Here is a 17,975-nt window from a genome sequence, read left to right as displayed (position 1 = left end):
ATCCCCTCGCTGTCTTGAGTGGGTTGAACAGAGTGCCAGCAGCGTTACTGCCATTGGTTTAAGCATCCTGATTGGACGTAGTCACCCATGTTGAGAAATGCATGCGTGTGGACATAGTCGGATAACCTCCTGGCACTTAATGTCCAGGCTTAAAGAACAGCTACTTTGGCTAGGTGATAGCACCCATAGAACTGTACACCATACACCAATGCCAACATTAAAAGAGGGGAGACAAATGGGGAGGGAGCGGGGGCGGGGGGAGAGGGAGACAACCACTGACTGGTGAGGACAACATTGAGGTGATCTTATAGAAGGGCATAATGGATAAATAATGGGGTATGGGCAAAGAGCGGGGGAGTGGGACTAACTAGATTGCTTTTCGAAAGAGCCGGCACAGACTCGATGGGCCGAATTGCCTCCCTATTCTATGCTTCTATGGGAGTGAATGGTATAGAAAAGTTTTAATGTCTGAGTGCAAAGGGTCTGAATTCAGGTGCCTTTGTTATTTGCAATTTATGAGGGGAGAATTTCTTCTGATTTGCGCGGAGGGAAGGCTCAATTCCCTGGGGCAAAGCTGAAGTAAAAGGGGCAGAGACTTGCGATACCCAATCTCCGCCACCTCCTCACCCGTTGTGTTGATCTGAGATTTTTCCGGGTTTCGCTCGGGAGGATGGAAGCAGGGGCAACCACCGTGATCCAGTGCAAATGAGGCAAGAGGGACCTCATCATCATAGGCAGTCCCCCGAAATCGAGGAAGACTTGCTTCCACTCTCAAAGTGAGTTCCCAGGTGACTGTACAGTCCAGTACGGGAATTACAGCCTCTGTCGCAGTCGTTGAAGGGAAGGGTGGGTGGGGAGTCTGGTTTGCCGCACGCTCCTTCCGTTGCCCACGCTCGGTTTCTGCGCGCTCTCGGTGACGAGACTCGAGGTGCTCAGCGCCCTCCCGGATGCTCTTCCTCCACTTAGGGCGGTCTTGGGCCAGGCAAGAGGGACTCAGCATGACCATCTCTACTTGCTCTCACCGCCTGACCATAAAGTTGAGATTGGGGCTATCAGGAAAGATTGGCTGGGGCTGTTTTCTCTCAAAAAGAGAAAGCTGAGGGCCGACCAGATGGAGGTCTTTAAAATTATGAAGGGTTACAATTGGGGAGGCGTCGAGAAGATGTTTGCACTTGTGCGGGGAGTCCCAGCACTAGGGTCCATTAATATGAAAGTCACTAGTAAATACAATAGGTAGTTCAGGAGAAACTTCATTACCCAGAGAGTGGTGAGAATGTGGAACTCGCTGCCACAGGGAGTGGTTGATGCGAGTGGCACAGATGCATTTAGGAGGAAGTTGGATCGGTACACGAGGGAGAAAGGAATAGGAGGATCTGCTGATTGGGTGAGACAAAGAAGGGTGGTCGGAGATTTGTGAGGAGCATAAATACCAGCACAGGCCGAATATCCTGTTTCTGTGCTGTAAATGCACTGTACCATCACTGTGTGCGGGTTCACGGGCATCAAACAACGCATTGGGCCTTGGTGTTCAGTACATTGTACTGTATAAAACACTAGTTAGGCCGCAGCTGGAGCACTGTGTGCAGTTCTGGTCACCCTTGACAGGAAAGATGTGATTGCGCTATGGAGGGTAGAGAGGAGATTTATGAGGATGTTGCCTGGACTGAAGAATTTTAGCTATGAGGAAAGATTGGAAAGGCTGGGGTTTTTTTCTTTGGAACAGTGGAGGCTGAGGGGAGAGCTTATTGAGGTGTATAAAATTATGAGGGGCCTGGATAGAGTGGATAGGAAGGATCTATTTCCCTTAGCAGAGGGGTCAACAACCAGGGGGCATAGATTTAAAGTAAATGGTAGGAGGTTTAGAGGGGATTTAAGGGGAAATTTCTTCACCCAGAGGGTGGTGGGGTTCTAAGAACTCACTGCCTGAAAGGATGGTAGAGGCAGAAACCCTCACTACATTTAAACAGTACTTGGATATGCACTTGAAGTGCCGTAACCTACAGTGCTACGGACCTAGTGCTCTAAAGTGGGATTAGGCTAGATAACTCTTTGTTGGCCGGCGTGGACGCAATGGGCCGAAATGTTCTTCTATGGTAAATCTCTATGATTCTATGATTCACTGCAGCGACAAGCAACCTCAGGTGGTGTAATTTGCTGCCCTGTTCTATCGCACTCTTACCCCCCACCTGAATGTTGGACTTCATTGCTGAACATGCCCTTTCTGTCCCGCAGACATTCGAAGACGTTAACATTGATAAGCGGCCAGTGATAAAGGTGGTGCTGGAGTACCTGGACAAGGTGTTTACCTACGTGTTTGTTCTGGAAATGCTCCTCAAGTGGGTGGCGTACGGCTTCAAGAAGTATTTCACTAATGCCTGGTGTTGCCTGGACTTCCTTATTGTGGCTGTAAGTATGTGGGAGAATGGGCTCCAGGCTTTGTTGACGTACCCACTGTCGCTCTCTGATTCTCCAGTCTACTGATTGAAATGCTGTTGTTCGAAGCTTGTTTCTATTAATGTCCTTTCTAGACTTTTACAGGTGTGTCTTTATTGAATGATATCTGTTCCATATTCATAGACGAAGCACAGAAAGGACTGTGGTGTTGTTTTGGTTGTCAGTGTAAAGGTAGGAGTCTATAGCTAGTGGTCCGTATCATCCATAGGGCCTTCCCCTGTAGCCTGGAGGTTTATGACAATGAAAGGGTTTTCAGGACCTGCCATTTACAGATCTGCTCGACACTCTTTCCCACCTGCTGCTCTGTTGGCAATGGGCCAGCTCACCAGACTGGAGACCAGACCAGACAATATGGTGGCCCATTCCATCGGGGCGAGCCGGAAGGAATGGCTTACCTCACTAATCCCACCGACGGAAGTAACCTCCTCACAGCCATTCACAGGTGAGGGCAACAAGGGGAAAGTAGCATAGTGGTTATGTTACTGGACCAGTTAATCCAGGGGCCTGGACCAATGATTTGGAAACATGAGTTCAAATCCCAATGCGGCAGCTGGGGAAATTTAGATTCAGTTTTTTAAATCAAGCACAGAATCATAGAAATTTACAGCACGGAAAGAGGCCATTTCGGTTCACCATGTCCGCGCCGGCCGACAAAGAGCTATCCAGCCTAATCCCACTTTCCAGCTCTTGTTCGGTAGCCCTGTAGGTTACTGCACTTCAAGTGCACATCCAAGTACTTTTAAAATGTGGTGAGGGTTTCTGCCTCTACCATCCTTTCAGGCAGTGAGTTCCAGACCCCCACCACCTTCTGGGTGAAGAAATTTCCATTTTCAGACCCTCTCGAGGGATGCCAACTTAAGTTGAGGTTTTAACGACTTGAGATTCCTAACCCGTGAAGCACAGCACATAATTCTTTAAAGGTTTTTTTGGTCCATAGTATAGTGAGGGGCTGAACTACTCCACTAGCCCCACCAACAACCTCCCCCAACCCCGCCAGGCCCCCCCCCAACCGTTAATCCAATGGAGTTACTCCACCACACAAGGAAGTTATCGAACAATACAGCACAGAAGGAGGCCATTCGGCCCATCGTGCCTATGCCGGCTCTTTGAAGGAGCTCCCCGATTAGTCCCGCTCCCCACAGCCCTGCACTTTCTCCATCATTCCACCAATCACCGTGGCTGGCTGTTCTGTGAGGGGAAACCCCCAAATTTCAGGAGAAGCGATTTCAAGGGTTTTCTTTTACATAAACAAGTAGATTCGTAACTATTTTTTCAACACAGATGTTGGGGGAGTGCTTTGCGCAGATGGAATTTCCTTGCCCTTTCATATCAGCAAGTATGTACGTCTGCATTCTGTTCTCTCCGGGTTCCACGATCCCAACACAACCGTATAGTCAAGAGATGAGTTGGCGCGAGAGAGAGAGAGAGGGCTAAATTGCTGTGAACAGTGTTGAAGTGGGGCTATAATTAACTCTCGATTTTAACACGCCTGAGGTGTTATGTACAGAGCACAATGCTCAGATCAGTCTGATAGTCATAGTGGCCCTTTCCTTATTAGCTCAAGGACAGCTAGCTGTATCCCAAATCTCGTGATGCTCTCTCTTGTGCCAGCTAATTGCAGGAGACTCGTTGCCATAAGAAGTGAGGGCCACTCAGTGGGTCCGAAGTCACTTGACTAGCGGGTCGGCCGCGTATTAAATAGTAACACTTTGGGGCAGACACGTGACAGCAGGAATAGCAAAGCCACCAGATCACCGGGAGTTAAATAACATAAAACCTGCCGTTAAAAAGTATTAAGCGACTAGTTCAGGTGGGCGGCGGGGGCGATAAATAGCCCCTTTGTCTAGAAAGTGCCCTCGATACACAAATCCAGCAGATTTCCCTCAGGATGAGGTGGGCCCACATTTCACTCCAAGCGCCCAAGGCCCGGTAAAGGCTGAAAGATGCAAGAGGCTAAACATTGAACAATACAAATCAGGCCATCATCGGGAGACGGCTGGAATGGGCTGCCTGTAAACTATCACACGGATCGCCCACAGGCTCCTCAGTCATTCACACAGGCAGCCGAGTTACTAGGCCAGGGATACAAGCCTCCTAAATAAACTGCTTAACAATAAAGACCAATCACCGCCTTCTCAAGGTCAACTAGGGAATGAGCAATAAATGCTGGTCTTGCCCTCCCAAGCCCACATCCTGAGAATGACTTATTTTTTAAAAAAGGCGGAACTTCACCTGCTGAAATTCTGTCCGTCAGGAGTGAGGAGGTTGAACGTCACTGGGCAGATTTCCCTCTGCCCGAGCGGCAGGGTGAATCCACTGAGATACATCAGCCTGAATCCGGGCCGGGCCCATCCCATCCCATCCTGCCCCAGTAGCGCCTTTGCTCGCAGTCGGAAACCAGACTGCCTGGGAAAATTTGACCTGGCCTCCTGCGGCCAGGGCGAATGGGGGCGTCGATGCTGTCCTCCAGCTCCCGAATGCTCAGTGAGAAGAGCTCTACACCTGATGTACACCACTGACTCCTTGCTGTCCGTTGAAAGTAAACTAAAGATTTTAAAAGTGGTGCAAAAAAAGTTAGTGGTAAAGTCTTTGCGCTGCATCCTTACTGCGCCTCAGCTGCAGGCTTCATCAAATGCATTCTGCTCCTGTATTTAACATTGCTACTAACGCTTACTTAGCAAAGCCTGGGGAAAGTTTTGATGTGCCTGCATGACATGTGTCTCAGCGTTGACTGTTTTGAATGAGTGAATTTACAGGATTGAATGGTTTGATTGAACAATCCTGTCCCATCCCTCCCTAAGGCCAGCATGTTTGAATGTACTAGATTTAACTCCCTGTTTTATTATTATTATCGACCCACGCTGTTTCGAATGACTTTGCACCCTCACGGCCTCCCCCCACCCCATCCTCGCTCTGTCCCCCCCCACCCCATCCCCGACCCCCCTCACCCCCTCACCCCATCCCCCCCCCCCCCCCCACTCCCCAGCCCCACCATTAGCAAAGCTTTATTAAACCACAGTGCCCAGGTTTGTTATCTCTGATTCCCAGGCAACGGCGGTTGCTTAGTTACAGAATCCAACAAACCTGACTATCTGTAAGAACAACGGAAAGCCGGCACTCCCAGAAGACCTGCTGGTTGGCTTACAGCGGCTGGGAGGGCGGACGGCCTTTGCAAGCTGCTGCCCACTGCTCCATCTAGCAGCCTAGCTGAGTACTTGTGCAACTCGTCTCAGGAGGACCTGTCATCTCATCCCGACAGTCAGGTTTAGGAATCCGCCCCACAGGCCGACTGGAGCGCCAAAGGAGACAACTTTTGTTTTACTTACAACAGATTTGGTCCAAAATTATTGTTTTCGTCAATAAATCAATGGTGTTTGATTACCATTTCAACCTTGGCCTTTGCCCAGGTATGAACAGTGTAGTGTGTGGAAGACAAATGAGAAAACCTCGCGTTGTACAAATGACTTCACCTCATTTAAACTGGACATAAAAAGAGCAGAAAGTTCCAACACTCATCTCATTAAATGCTATAAAAAGCAATTATTAAAGAAAGGCTTGCATTTATATAGCGCCTTTCACAAGCATTAGATGTCTCAAAGCACTTTACAGCCAATGAAATACTTTTTGAAGTGTAGTCACTGTTGTAATGTGGGAAACACAGCTGCCAATTTGCGCACAGCAAGCTCCCACAAACCGCAGTGTGATAATGATCAGATAATCTATTTTTGTTTTTTGTTATGTTGATTGAGGGATAAACATTGGCCAGGACACCGGGGATAACTCCCTTATTCTCAAAATAGTACCATGGGGTCTTTTACAGCCACCTGAGAGCAGACAGGGTCTCGGTTTAATGTCTCATCCGAAAGATGGCACCTCCAACAGTGCAGCACTCCCTCAGCACTGCACTGGAGTGTCAACCTGCTTATATCATGCAGTGGCATTGAACCCAGAGCCTTTTGACTCAGAGGCAAGTGTGCTACCCACTGAGCCACAGCTGACACTGAAAAAGTATCACACAAAGCGTTCTACCAAAAGTCTCAGCTATGACTCAGTGGGCGTTATGATTCCGAGTCCTACTCTCGGGACTTGAGCACAGAATCTTCGGCTGACAATGAGTGAGTGCTGCATTGTTAAAGGTGCCGTCTTTTGGATAAGTCATTAAACCCTGGCCCCGCCTGCTCTCTCAGGTGCAATTAAAAAGCTCCCACGGCACTATCTCCTGGCCAATATTTATCCCTCAACCAACATCAATAAAAAACAGATTATCTGGTCATTATCACATTGCTGTTTGTGGGAGCTTGCTGTGCACAAATTGGCTGCCGCGTTGCCTACCTTTATCATAGGTGGTCCCTCGAACGAGGATGACTTGCCTCCACACCAAAAGGAATAAGTTCACTGATATTTCAGCAGAGGACCCGATATCCCAGTCCTGAACTCCAGGGGTGGACGATGCCTGTGCGTGGATTTTTTTAACGTGTGGTGACCGTTGCACACCAGCCACCACACGGGCCTGACAGAGCTAGGCCTTTATCCAGTGGCAAGGAGTAAACCAGGACCACTGGAGACCTGCTCTGCTGCACAGACCTAGTTCACACACATATCGCAGTGTGGAAGCCTGTGCTCCCCATGGCCCTCGGCTCTTCTGGGCCCCGCACCCTCATTTGCCGACCTCCGCCACGATCTCTCGCCGCGCTTCCATCACGATCTCTCACCGCACCTCCGCACCAAACATTCGCCGCACCTCCGCCACGCTCTCTCGCCGCTCACCTCTTGTCACGTCTCTTGTCACATCTCAGCCACAATCTCTCACTGCACCTCCGCCATGAGCTCTCACCGCTCACCCCCCCTCCGACCTTCTCTCTCCTCCGCTGTGCCTGGGCCCTGTCGATGTTGCAGCACGCGCTCCAAATGGCGACCTGGGCCTTGATGACGTCACCCAGTCGCCCACCTCGAAGTTGTTGCATACTTGCAACGGCTCGCGCTGGAAGTTGTGGGTGGTATGCCCACGATATTGTAGGGCCCACGCTCGCTCTTTTATCCTCCCAACCTGCGGTGGTGTCCTCTCGCAGGTCGGGGTGGCCCGCGATGTTGTAGGGCCTACAACATTTCCTACATTACAACAGTGACTGCACTTCAAAAGTAGTTCATTGGCTGTAAAGCGCTTTGAGACGTCCTAAAGTTGTGAAAGACGCTGTATATAAATACAAGTTATTCCTTTCTTTATTAAGGGGATATTGTCAATCATTAGGTTCTGTCTTGAGCTCGATGGTTGCAGTGACATATTGGATATAAGCCTGTGTTGCTTACTAACTTTTTGTCAAGGGTCAGAATCGCAAGCAACCACTTGTCCAAGTGGCCACTCCGAGGATTGGTCCCACAATGCCTGGCCGGGCAAGGCTGAGTCCTGGGTGTTATCCCACACGGAGAGGTCTTCATTTCAACTGTTGAGTGGCCTTTTCACTTGCGACGATGGATGCTAGGATCCTCGAGCACGCCCCTCCACGCCACCACCCCCCCCCCCCCGGCCCCAACACCGTCCGCCCTTCCTTTCACTCGCAGGAGAGCAAGGGGAGAGGGAACATTGCTGAATCCCAGCTCTGGCTGCATCCCACAGGCTGGGACTGGAGGCAGCACATTTACCAAAGGTCACAGAGGGGACAAAGGAAGATGTGGTCCTCAGGCCATGATGTTAGTACCACAGGTACGACACGGTAGAATCTAGCACAGCTGTTATCAATCCATCGGATGTCCCGAAGTGTTAAAAAAAAGATGGAGTGTCTCTGGCCTCCTCTGCTACTGCCAAACCATCCAAAGTGGCTCGTTACAAGTCAGAAACGAATGATGACAATGACGTTCCGGTGATGAGATAGCCTGACGTTAACATAAGAACTTCAGAAATAGGAGCAGGAGTAGGCCATTCGGCCCCTCGAGCCCGCTCCGCCATTCAATAAGATCATGGCTGATCTGACTTCCCTGCCTGCTCCCCATAATCCTTCACTCCTTTATCGCTCAAAAATCTGTCTATGTCCACCTTGAATATATTCAATGTCCCAGCCTCCACAGCTCTCTGGAGCAGGGAATTCCACAGCTTTACGACCCTTGGAGAGAAGAAATTCCTCTTCATCTCAGTTTTAAATGGGTGGCCCTTATTCTGAGACAGTGACCCCTAGTTCCTAGTTCATGGCTGATCTTCTACCTCAACTCCACTTTCCTGCGCTATCCCTTGATTCCCTCACTATCCAATATTAACGTCCTATTATAGGTAAAACATTTAAAAAGGTGGGTCGTTACAAGTCAGAAACGAATGATGACACCGTTAACCTAAAAGGCAGTTTCTGCATTGGTAATGAACCCAGAGTCTCTGGTGATTGTTGAATGCTGCAGTGTGGCCGTTATTGTATCTCCACATGTTCCTAACAGTGTGCTACTACAATACGTAGATAACCATTCAATTCCATTCCATTCAATCTGCACAGATTTCTATTGTGTGCCTCTTGACAAAGGCTTTTGGTTACGACAAGTTTGTTGCCATGAAATCTCTCAGGACCCTGAGGGCATTGCGGCCGCTCCGAGCCTTGTCCAGATTTGAAGGCATGAGGGTAAGGGCAACTGTCTCTGTAGCTATAATGACCATATTAACAGCGACGCCTGCGTAAATTCTAACATTTGGTGGGAGGCATAGATACGCTCACATGTGCAATAACATCGGTCTTCCCTTTTATCTGTACAGCGTTTTGAACAGATGTTTCTTCTTGGCAATGTGGCATCAAGCCTACCGAAGGCCAAATGGAGCCCTCACTTCGGTCTGATACATCTGTTGTGAATGGAGTGTAAATATAAAACGCCCAAAACGACACTAAATCAGACTCACCCATAGGGGCACATCCTTTTTATCCGATTCTTAGCAACCTCGAGAGAGATTGGAGGGGAGCATTTGTATCCATTTTATGGATTTATGGCTTGTTTTGTCTTGACGCAGCCCAGTTTGATTTTGATCTTGGATTGCCTGAAGGGCATTTCAATATAAATCCACTCTATCCCAGCTTTCACTGAGCCACCCTAGCTCTTGCAGAAGCATTTTTATTTGTACCAGCATCTTTCCGAACTGCCTTCTTCACAAGGTGTGAGTAACTGGCCATCATTTCCACGGAGTTTACCGATGGAACTACAGGTTGAACCTCCCTTATCCAGAACTCCCTTATCCGGGACCGCCCCTCGTCCACAACCATTCCCAGCCACCGGGTGGCGCATGCACGGAACTCCGACATGAATAAATTGAAGTCCTTCCTCGCTGACGACTCCCGCAATCGCTGGCCTGACCTCGCGATTCACCACTCCCACTGCCACACACCCCCGCCACCCCCCGCCCCCCATGATCTCTCTGCCACACTCCCAACCCCAAGCCAGCCAGCCCGATATCCCCTTGGTCAGTACCTATACCATCCAATTTAACGTGACCACCCCTTGTCCGGAAAAATCCCTTATCCAAAACAGGCCAGGTCCCGAGGGTTCCGGATAATGGAGGTTCAACCTATATTTCCATTTGGGGAGGGGGGAAGGGCAATAAGAAATAAAAGGGGCCCAGCCTCACCCATTGGGAGACCTACTGCTTGCTGATTGCTGAATAACCATCTGATCCAGGGCCTAGCATGATCATAGAGCTAGTGGAGGAGTCCACGGTTCAACTCACTTGCTTGAAAGTTCTTGAAGGCAAGGGAGGGAGACTAAACAGGGAAGGATCATTCACAGCAAGTCAACTAGACAAAAATATCAACTGTTACACCCCTTTAACCTAGAGAGATGTGATTGTTGACTCTTCAGCTTGTCAGTGAATCGTACAGCACAGAAAGAGGCCATTCGGCCCATCGTGCCTGTGCCAACTCTTTGAAAGATTTGTCCAATTAGTCCCACTCCCCCTGCTCTTTCCCCATAGCCTTGGAAATGTCTTCTTTATCAAGTTTCTATCCAATTCCCAATTTTGACAGTTACTATGGAATCTGCTTTCACCGCCCTTTCAGGCTGCACATTCCAGATCACAACAACTCGCTGCATTAACAAATAAGTTCCTCCTCCTCTCCCCACTGGTTCTTTCGACAATTATCTTGAATCTGTGTCCTCTGGTTACCCGACCCTTCTGCCAGTGGAACAGTCCCTCCCTGTCAAAAATTCTTCATATCATTAGTTTGTAGCTCTCACTCAGATGAAACAACAAGTATCGATCTTTGGTTGGGACTTTATTGGTGTCTTTGTTAAAACAATGCCTTATTTCTGCAGGTGGCCAACCAACCGACCAAGATTGGAAAAAAACATTAACTTTTTTTTCTCTCAGCAGGTACCAATCTAGTTTTTCTTTTCAGGTGGAAAGCCCCAATCCCAACAGGTGGACACGGCCCCAGTGTCCTATCACAGTGGTAGGATGTTTGATAATAGAATGGCTTCTCGTTTTTTTGTGTTTCTGTGTAGGTCTCTGTAGTCAGCCTAACGGCTAATGCCTTGGGATACGCTGAACTAGCTGCCATAAAATCCCTTCGGACACTCAGAGCTTTGAGACCTTTAAGAGCCTTGTCACGATTTGAAGGGATGAGGGTAAGATGGAAAGAAAGCTGTCCCAGTCCCATGTGCTTGAAGCATGGCGGGCAAAATCGCACCCCTACGTATTATCCAACCTCCGACAAAATGGATGCAATTGTATGTCAAGTAGCTTAATCCTTAGCAGGTCTGGTTTTGGTCATTTTTTTTGTTGTTCACCGTATTCTGGTAGTGGTAGGGTGTTTGTGACATAACCCTCCCCCCGCCCCCCCCTCTTCCTGTCCATCTATTGGTCCGCCTAGAGCAATAGTTCTGTTGCTAGGTGACGGTATTGGGCAGCCAATAGAAAAGACGGGTGTTTATCATGGGTTTCAGCCAATAAGTGGGCTTTTTACTGTTCTGTGATCTGGAAGCGAGGGAGGGACAAAGTTGCTACTGATATAGCTGCAGAATCCCTGAGAAACACCCAGCTCCAATCCCGTTGTTGCCATTAGATGACAGGTTTTGTGTGGCTGTTTTCAGTTTAATGTTTTGGTTTCTTTTTCCGTTGCATTTCGCTAAGTAATAACGGAAATGTTCAAGGCTGAGCCAAATCCTGCATTTACTGTGGGGTGGGGGTTTACCTCAGCTGACTGGAACTTTCTATTATTACCGTCCATAATCTAATTATAATTATGGGAAAGCTTTCATTCTTGATTAATTGCAAACCAGATCCTGTAAATGTCATCTGCACCTCACAACGCATCTCAGATTGAAGCACATGACCTCGCTAAGCCTCCCAGGAATGGCTGGTGATGTTTCAAAATACTGACGGATTCAAGTTTCTACGGCTGTGAAAATTTCAGATTTGAATTTTTAGAAGTGGCGGGAGTTGCCACATTGATACACTCAGAGACAGGACCAGGAAGAGGCCCACTACGGGCTCGACAAAGGTAGCTGAGCCAGAGAGACCAAGAACGTCCCAGGTTAGATTCCAGACAGCGCTGAATAAGCTGATTTCTGCTGCAGAAGGGCTACTACAATTGGCCTCAGCAGCCCTAGGTCAAGGAAGGGAGAATTGGCCACAGTTGCTGCTCCTGATCACTATCCAGTGACCCTCCCCACAACAACCACTTGCCTTTAATGTAATAAAATGTCCCAAGGTGCTTCACAGGAGCGATATCAAACAAAATTTGACTCCGAGCCACATAAGGAGATATTAGGACAGGAGACCTAAACGCTGGTCAAAGAGGTAGGTCTTAAGGAGCGCCTTAAAGCAGGAGAGAGAGGCAGAGAAGTTTAAGGAGGGAATTCCAGAGCTTAAGGTCTGGACAGCTGAAGGCACAGTCGCCAATGGCGAAGCGATGAAAATCAAGGATGCTCAAGAGACCAGAATTTGAGGAGCACGGAGATCTCGGAGGGTTGTAGGGCTGGAGGAGGTTACAGAGATAGGAAGGGGCGGGGACATGCAGGGATTTGAAAACGAGTATGGGAATTTTTAAAATCGAGGCGCTGCTGGAATGGGAGCCAATGTAGGTCAGCGAGCACAGGGGTAATGGGTGAATGGGATTTAGTGCGAGTTAGGATACAGGCAGCAGAGCTTTGAATAATCTTAAGTTTATGGGGGGGTGGGGGTGGTGTGGAATGGGACATAGGGTGAGGACTGGTTGAGGTTGGTTGTAATTCCACCTGCAGCCAAATTGCTGACACTCAAAGTCAGGGCTTGCATACGAACGGTGGGCACTGGAGCAAGGAATGAGAGGGCACAGGTTGTACTGTACCCCAGCCAGGAAGAACCCAAGTGGAGGGGGGTGTGTGGGAAGGGAATGGGAAGAAAGAATTGGCTAGCGAGTAAAAAACAACCCAGAAGGATCTTTGTGCTTCCATGACTAAAATATCTGAAAGCATCTGTATTATTAAATCACAAAATGGCCAACAAAAGTCCATGGGCCTCTGAACTTGGGGCTCGCTTTGCATTGATTTCATGGTCCTGCAGGCATTGCATTGGATGCATGCATACACAGCAACTCAGGCATAGTAGGATGTCCACAATAAAACTTTATTGCAAATATATGGTAAATTCAGGAATGTCTGTAAATGTAATTTAAAGTTAGCTGTTGCTTATGCAGCAGAGTATTATTACTCGTCCATTAATTTGTCAGTACATTGCCCCATATCCATGATTAACATCCAGCATTAACTTTGGTTAACAATAATGTTTTAACTCATTGGCAGTTGGTGAAGACCATCATCCCTTGCACTGTGGGTTTTTTTTTGACTCTTGTCTATGTTGGCAGAGTGAACGTTAGTCACGTTTGACAACATTATTACATACCAGAAGTTGATCCATGCAGTCTGAGTGTGAGGTGCTTTTGAAAGCTCCATTCAGTAGAAGATCCCAGCAGTATTTGAAGGGTAGAGGGTTCTCCCAGTGTACTGGCCAACATTTATCATTCAATCACCACCCTCAAAACAGATTAACTGGTCATTTGTCTCGTTGCTGTTTGTGGGAACTTGCTGTGTGCGAATTGGCTGCCGCATTTGCCTCCACACCAAGTGCGATAGAACTTCAAATGTAATTCATTGTCGGTGAAGCACTTTGGGACATTCTGAGGATGTAAACACTGCTCTCTCTCTCTCTCTCTCTCTAAAATATATATATATATACACAAAACAACATGCACGCACCTGTCCTTACCTCGGGACTCACATTTGCTGTCCCAGACAATCCTTCCTGGGCAGTTATGGGGAGTTCCCATTTTGCTACATTTACAAAGCAGACTATTTCAGATCCAGGCATTCTCCCGGAGGACGATGGGTCGGTAACTTCCACCACAGGGACTGCTCTTCCTTTTGGGCCTGGCTGCGTTAGGCGTTCACGTCACCTGATCCTTCCGAGCCACCGCCGGTGACGAATGCCGCATCGAAGTCAGCTGGCTGTTTGCAGGCGCATCAAGCGGGTGACGGAAAATGTGTTTGCAAAAGGCCGAAGTGTCCATCACTTCGTCCAGCACACAGAAGGTGTAATGTATTTGCTTCGGGAGTTCTTTGCTTAAGAATTCATTGCAACACATTGCTAGTTGGTTTATTAACAAAGGTTCCGCAATCACTCTACACTTTACCAGTTCATTCACTGGGCTTACAACCACATACCTCATCATGGATGACCTAGACCCAACTGGCTGGGGTTTATTGAATCTTGTGAACATCTAGTGACTGGCTAAGCCACTCACAATGCAACAGCTCTACAACTATTTTGTTGAAAACATTAATACAAGTGCCCCCTGATTAAAGGGGTTGGCACTAAAACCGACACAATTAAACAAATTAAACTTTGGACAGTAAACTTAAATCAAATAAAAATTTGGTTGCTGGGGGTGATGATGCAGTCCAGTCCCTCTGGTGCCCACCTCTCACGGAAGGCCGCGAGTGTACCGGTGGACACCGTGTGCTCCATCTCCAGGGACACCTTGGCTCAGATGTAACCGCGGAAGAGAGGCAGGCAGTCGTGCTGTACGACCCCCTCGACCGCCCACTGCCTGGACCGGTTAATGGCCACCTTGGCCATGCCCAGGAGCAGTCCTACGAGGAGGCCCTCCGACCTGCCCGCTCCCCTCCACACAGGGTCACAACAGCTCCACAAACCTGTGAGCATGCTCACAAGTGCATACATTACAGAAGGAATCAGCTCGGTCAGGCTCAGTATCAGACTGAGCATTTAGCCACTCAGTTCACAGTGCTGCCGTTTCACCAGCTGCCAGGGGAAGGATGAGAACCTCCGGGGTGAGCGATCGGACCTGCTCTCAGCTGCTTCTCCCAGTGACACACTTACGGTTGAGCTTGTCACAAGTTTTAATGGATTATTTTCCCTCTCCGGTTTTGTAACTGCCAAGAGAGGGGCCGGGATAGCTTGGGTTGATTCACCCGTCCTTCCTACCTCCTTTTAGGTGGGTTAGAATCCATGGCGTATGTTTTTGCTCAGGGCCAGTCATGTCCTCCCCTCCATCAACCCTACTGCACAGAAGGAGGCCATTTGGCCCATCGTGCCCGTGCCAGCTCTTTGAAAGAGCTATCCAATTAGTCCCACTCCCCCCACCCCACTGCTCTTTCCCCATAGCCCTGCATATGTGGAAAGAGGATATATAAGATTATTCACCAAATAGCATTCGGTGGCTCAGAAGCTACCGCATCATTTAAAGGGGCAGGTGAAATCAGCAGTCTAATAACGTGTCAGCTGTGGCTCAGTGAGTAGCACTCTTGCTTCTGGGTCAGAAGGTTGTGGGTTCAAGTACCAATCCAAGAACCTGTAGCGCAAAGACTCTAGGCTGACACTCCAGTGCACTGTTGGATGTGCTGTCTTTCGGATGAGATGGTGAACTGAGGCCCTATCTGCTCTTTCAAGTGGACATAAAAAATCCCATGGCACTATTTCAAAGAAGAGCAGGGGAGTTACAACAGTGACTACACTCCAAAAGTACTTCATTGGCTGTAAAGTGCTTTGAGACATCTGATGGTTGTAAAAGGCGCTATATAAATGCAAGTCTTTCTTTAATAATTGCTTTTTGTAACATTTAATGAGATGAGTGTTGGAACTTTCTGCTCTTTAATGGCTCATCGTATCATATATGATTACAAATTGGTTGATTTAACCAGCCTCTTTAAAGGAGCACCAACAAATGCCTGATTTTGTCCCATTAGTTTTAATGTAGCGGGCGATGGCCTTTCTCTGTAAGTGTGTGGTGACCCGACAGGCAAGTTTCAGTCGCTAATGCATCTGCTTAATGCACGAAACATAAGAAGGACTGTTTATCCGATTGGATTCCTTCAGATGCTGTTTGACTATTTGTCTCACGCTGAAACATTTATCCTCAAATGAAAGGATTCATATTACTTCAGCAACGATGTTTCTAACACTTTAAGGACTGCAACCCAATTTCCAACAAAAGAAATCACATTTAACAATGGATATGTTGAGAAGGCCTTCCTGTATTGATCACTGGGTAAAACGTACAAGCATGTGAAAATGTTGGGCAGGAAAAGACCGGCTGGTCCATCAAGCCTGCCCTACACTGGTGATGCCTGGGGCATTGTGACTAGACGCTTCCTACCTGTCCGCAGCTCATAAGAACATAAGAAATAGGAGCAGGAATAGGCCATTTGGCCCCTCGAGCCTGCTCCATCATTCAATAAGATCATGGCTGATCTCCTGGGAGAGGCAAAGAAACAGAAAGTAAAAAAAAAACAGGGTAAAAAAGAGAAAGAAACCCTGTAAGATTCCTCTTCGACCCTCGTCAGGCGATCAAATCCAGTCCAGATCACACGGACCAAGACACTGACCTTCTATATGATATGATCTCTGCCCCAGTCAGGAACCGGTCCAGGAGATCACATGGACTAAGTGTTGTCTATAAAGACACTGACCTATATGATATGATCTCTGCCCCAGTCAGGAACCGGTCCAGGAGATCACATGGACTAAGTGTTGTCTATAAAGACACTGACCTATATGATATGATCTCTGCCCCAGTCAGGAACCGGTCCAGGAGATCACACAGACTAAGTGTTGTCTATAAAGACACTGATCGATATGATGTGATCTCTGCCCCAGTCAGGAACCGGTCCAGCTCCCTCTGGAAGGCAGTGCAGTGAGTCAGCACCCACCACACTAGCCGGCATCGTATTCCAGAGGCTCACTACTCCCTGGGAAAAGACACACCCATCTATTCCTAATCTCACATAGTTTAAACGTGTGACCTCTGTTCCTCCTCCATCTGTTAAACTGGAATTATCTATCAATAGCTACACTATCCAGCCCCTTCATTATTTTATGGACCTCTATCAGGTCACCTCCAAGTCTCCGCTGCTCTAAAGTAAATGGTGCCAGCTCTTTAAGCCTTTCTGAATAACTAAGGTTCTTTAAGCTGGGCATCATTCTTGTAACCCTTGCCACTGGATAAAGGCCTAGCTCTGTCAAGCCCGTGTGGTGGCTGGTGTGCAACGGTCACCACACGTAAAAAAAAATCCACGTACAGGCATCTTCCACCCTTCAATTGGAGTTCAGGACTGGAACATCGGGTCCTTCATTGAAACATCTGTGAACACATGTGGAAGCAAGTCATCCTCGTTGCGGGGTAGGGATGAGCTCTCCTCTGAACCTTTGCCAAGGCCAAAATATCACCCACCATGTGAGGGCACCCAAACACGATGCAGCGAAAACATCAAGTGGTGCGTCACTGAGCGATGCAGACCAGGATGGACCTACGTTGCCCAGTCTATGCTGAGTTGGCTAGTCCCAGCTGGCACAGTGGTAGGCGTTGCCCACCCCCCCCCCCCCCCCTCCGTATACCCTCTGGGTCAGGAGGGGAAAAATAAAAGGATTCTGTTTCTGAACCCTATCCAGCGGGTCCTTGTTAGAAAGTGGATATATGTGAATGTTGGGCAAGGGCAGATTGGCCTTGGCTGGGTGATGCCCCGCGTGGTTCCTTAACCTGCCAACACTCGAGGACTGATTGTAACGCTTGGCGGTGGTGGAAAACAGATCGGGCGCTCGTTGTACATGCCATCCAACTTCCCTTTCCATTGGCCGTTTGGCTGAGCTACGAATACCCGCGAGCCCGCACCTTGACGTGAGACAGCACCCTCACACAAAGAAAAGAGGGAAAGAGCGACTTGTGTGATATTGTAGGATTGCTGTTTGTGAGGAGTGAGGAATAAGGAGAACCGCTCACCCACCAAGCTTGGCCCAGTCTTCAGGTCTAACTGCAGGTCCTGCTCATCTTGTCCTTCTCTCCGTGCTGCAGAAGACCACCTCTGGCAATTGCTTCCATTCCTTTTTCTTTTAGTGCGTGACTTGTTGGGTGAGATTTTTCTCCGCAGTTTTCTGCCAATTGGAGAATCAGGTCAAACATTCCACAATACCAATTCACCTCCCCCAGTGCTGTAACTCCAGAACATTGAACATTTGGTTGGTCAGAAAACTACATACAAGTGCTTTCCCACCACAGTTTAATAAA

At 48.3% G+C, this 17,975-nt stretch overlaps 1 protein-coding gene across 5 annotated transcripts in view; it reads left to right on the top strand.

Annotated features, from left to right (window-relative positions):
* scn5lab (sodium channel, voltage gated, type V-like, alpha b) overlaps window positions 1-17,975 on the top strand; it is a 473,466-nt gene that overhangs the window by 385,487 nt on the left and 70,004 nt on the right. For 4 of the 5 annotated variants that reach the window (XM_070881666.1, XM_070881669.1, XM_070881665.1 and 1 more), the window contains 2 exons: window positions 2,233-2,406; window positions 10,918-11,040. In XM_070881666.1, coding sequence (XP_070737767.1) covers window positions 2,233-2,406; window positions 10,918-11,040 — 297 coding nt within the window. Of the gene's footprint in view, window positions 1-2,232; window positions 2,407-8,930; window positions 9,054-10,917; window positions 11,041-17,975 lie in introns of all 5 variants that reach the window. The other variant, XM_070881668.1, reaches the window with a different exon arrangement.

This window comes from Pristiophorus japonicus, chromosome 5, assembly GCF_044704955.1.
Source record: "Pristiophorus japonicus isolate sPriJap1 chromosome 5, sPriJap1.hap1, whole genome shotgun sequence".
NCBI lineage: Eukaryota > Metazoa > Chordata > Chondrichthyes > Pristiophoridae > Pristiophorus > Pristiophorus japonicus.
Note: the sequence above shows the minus strand (reverse complement) of the source record. Positions and strands in the feature narration are given on the sequence as shown.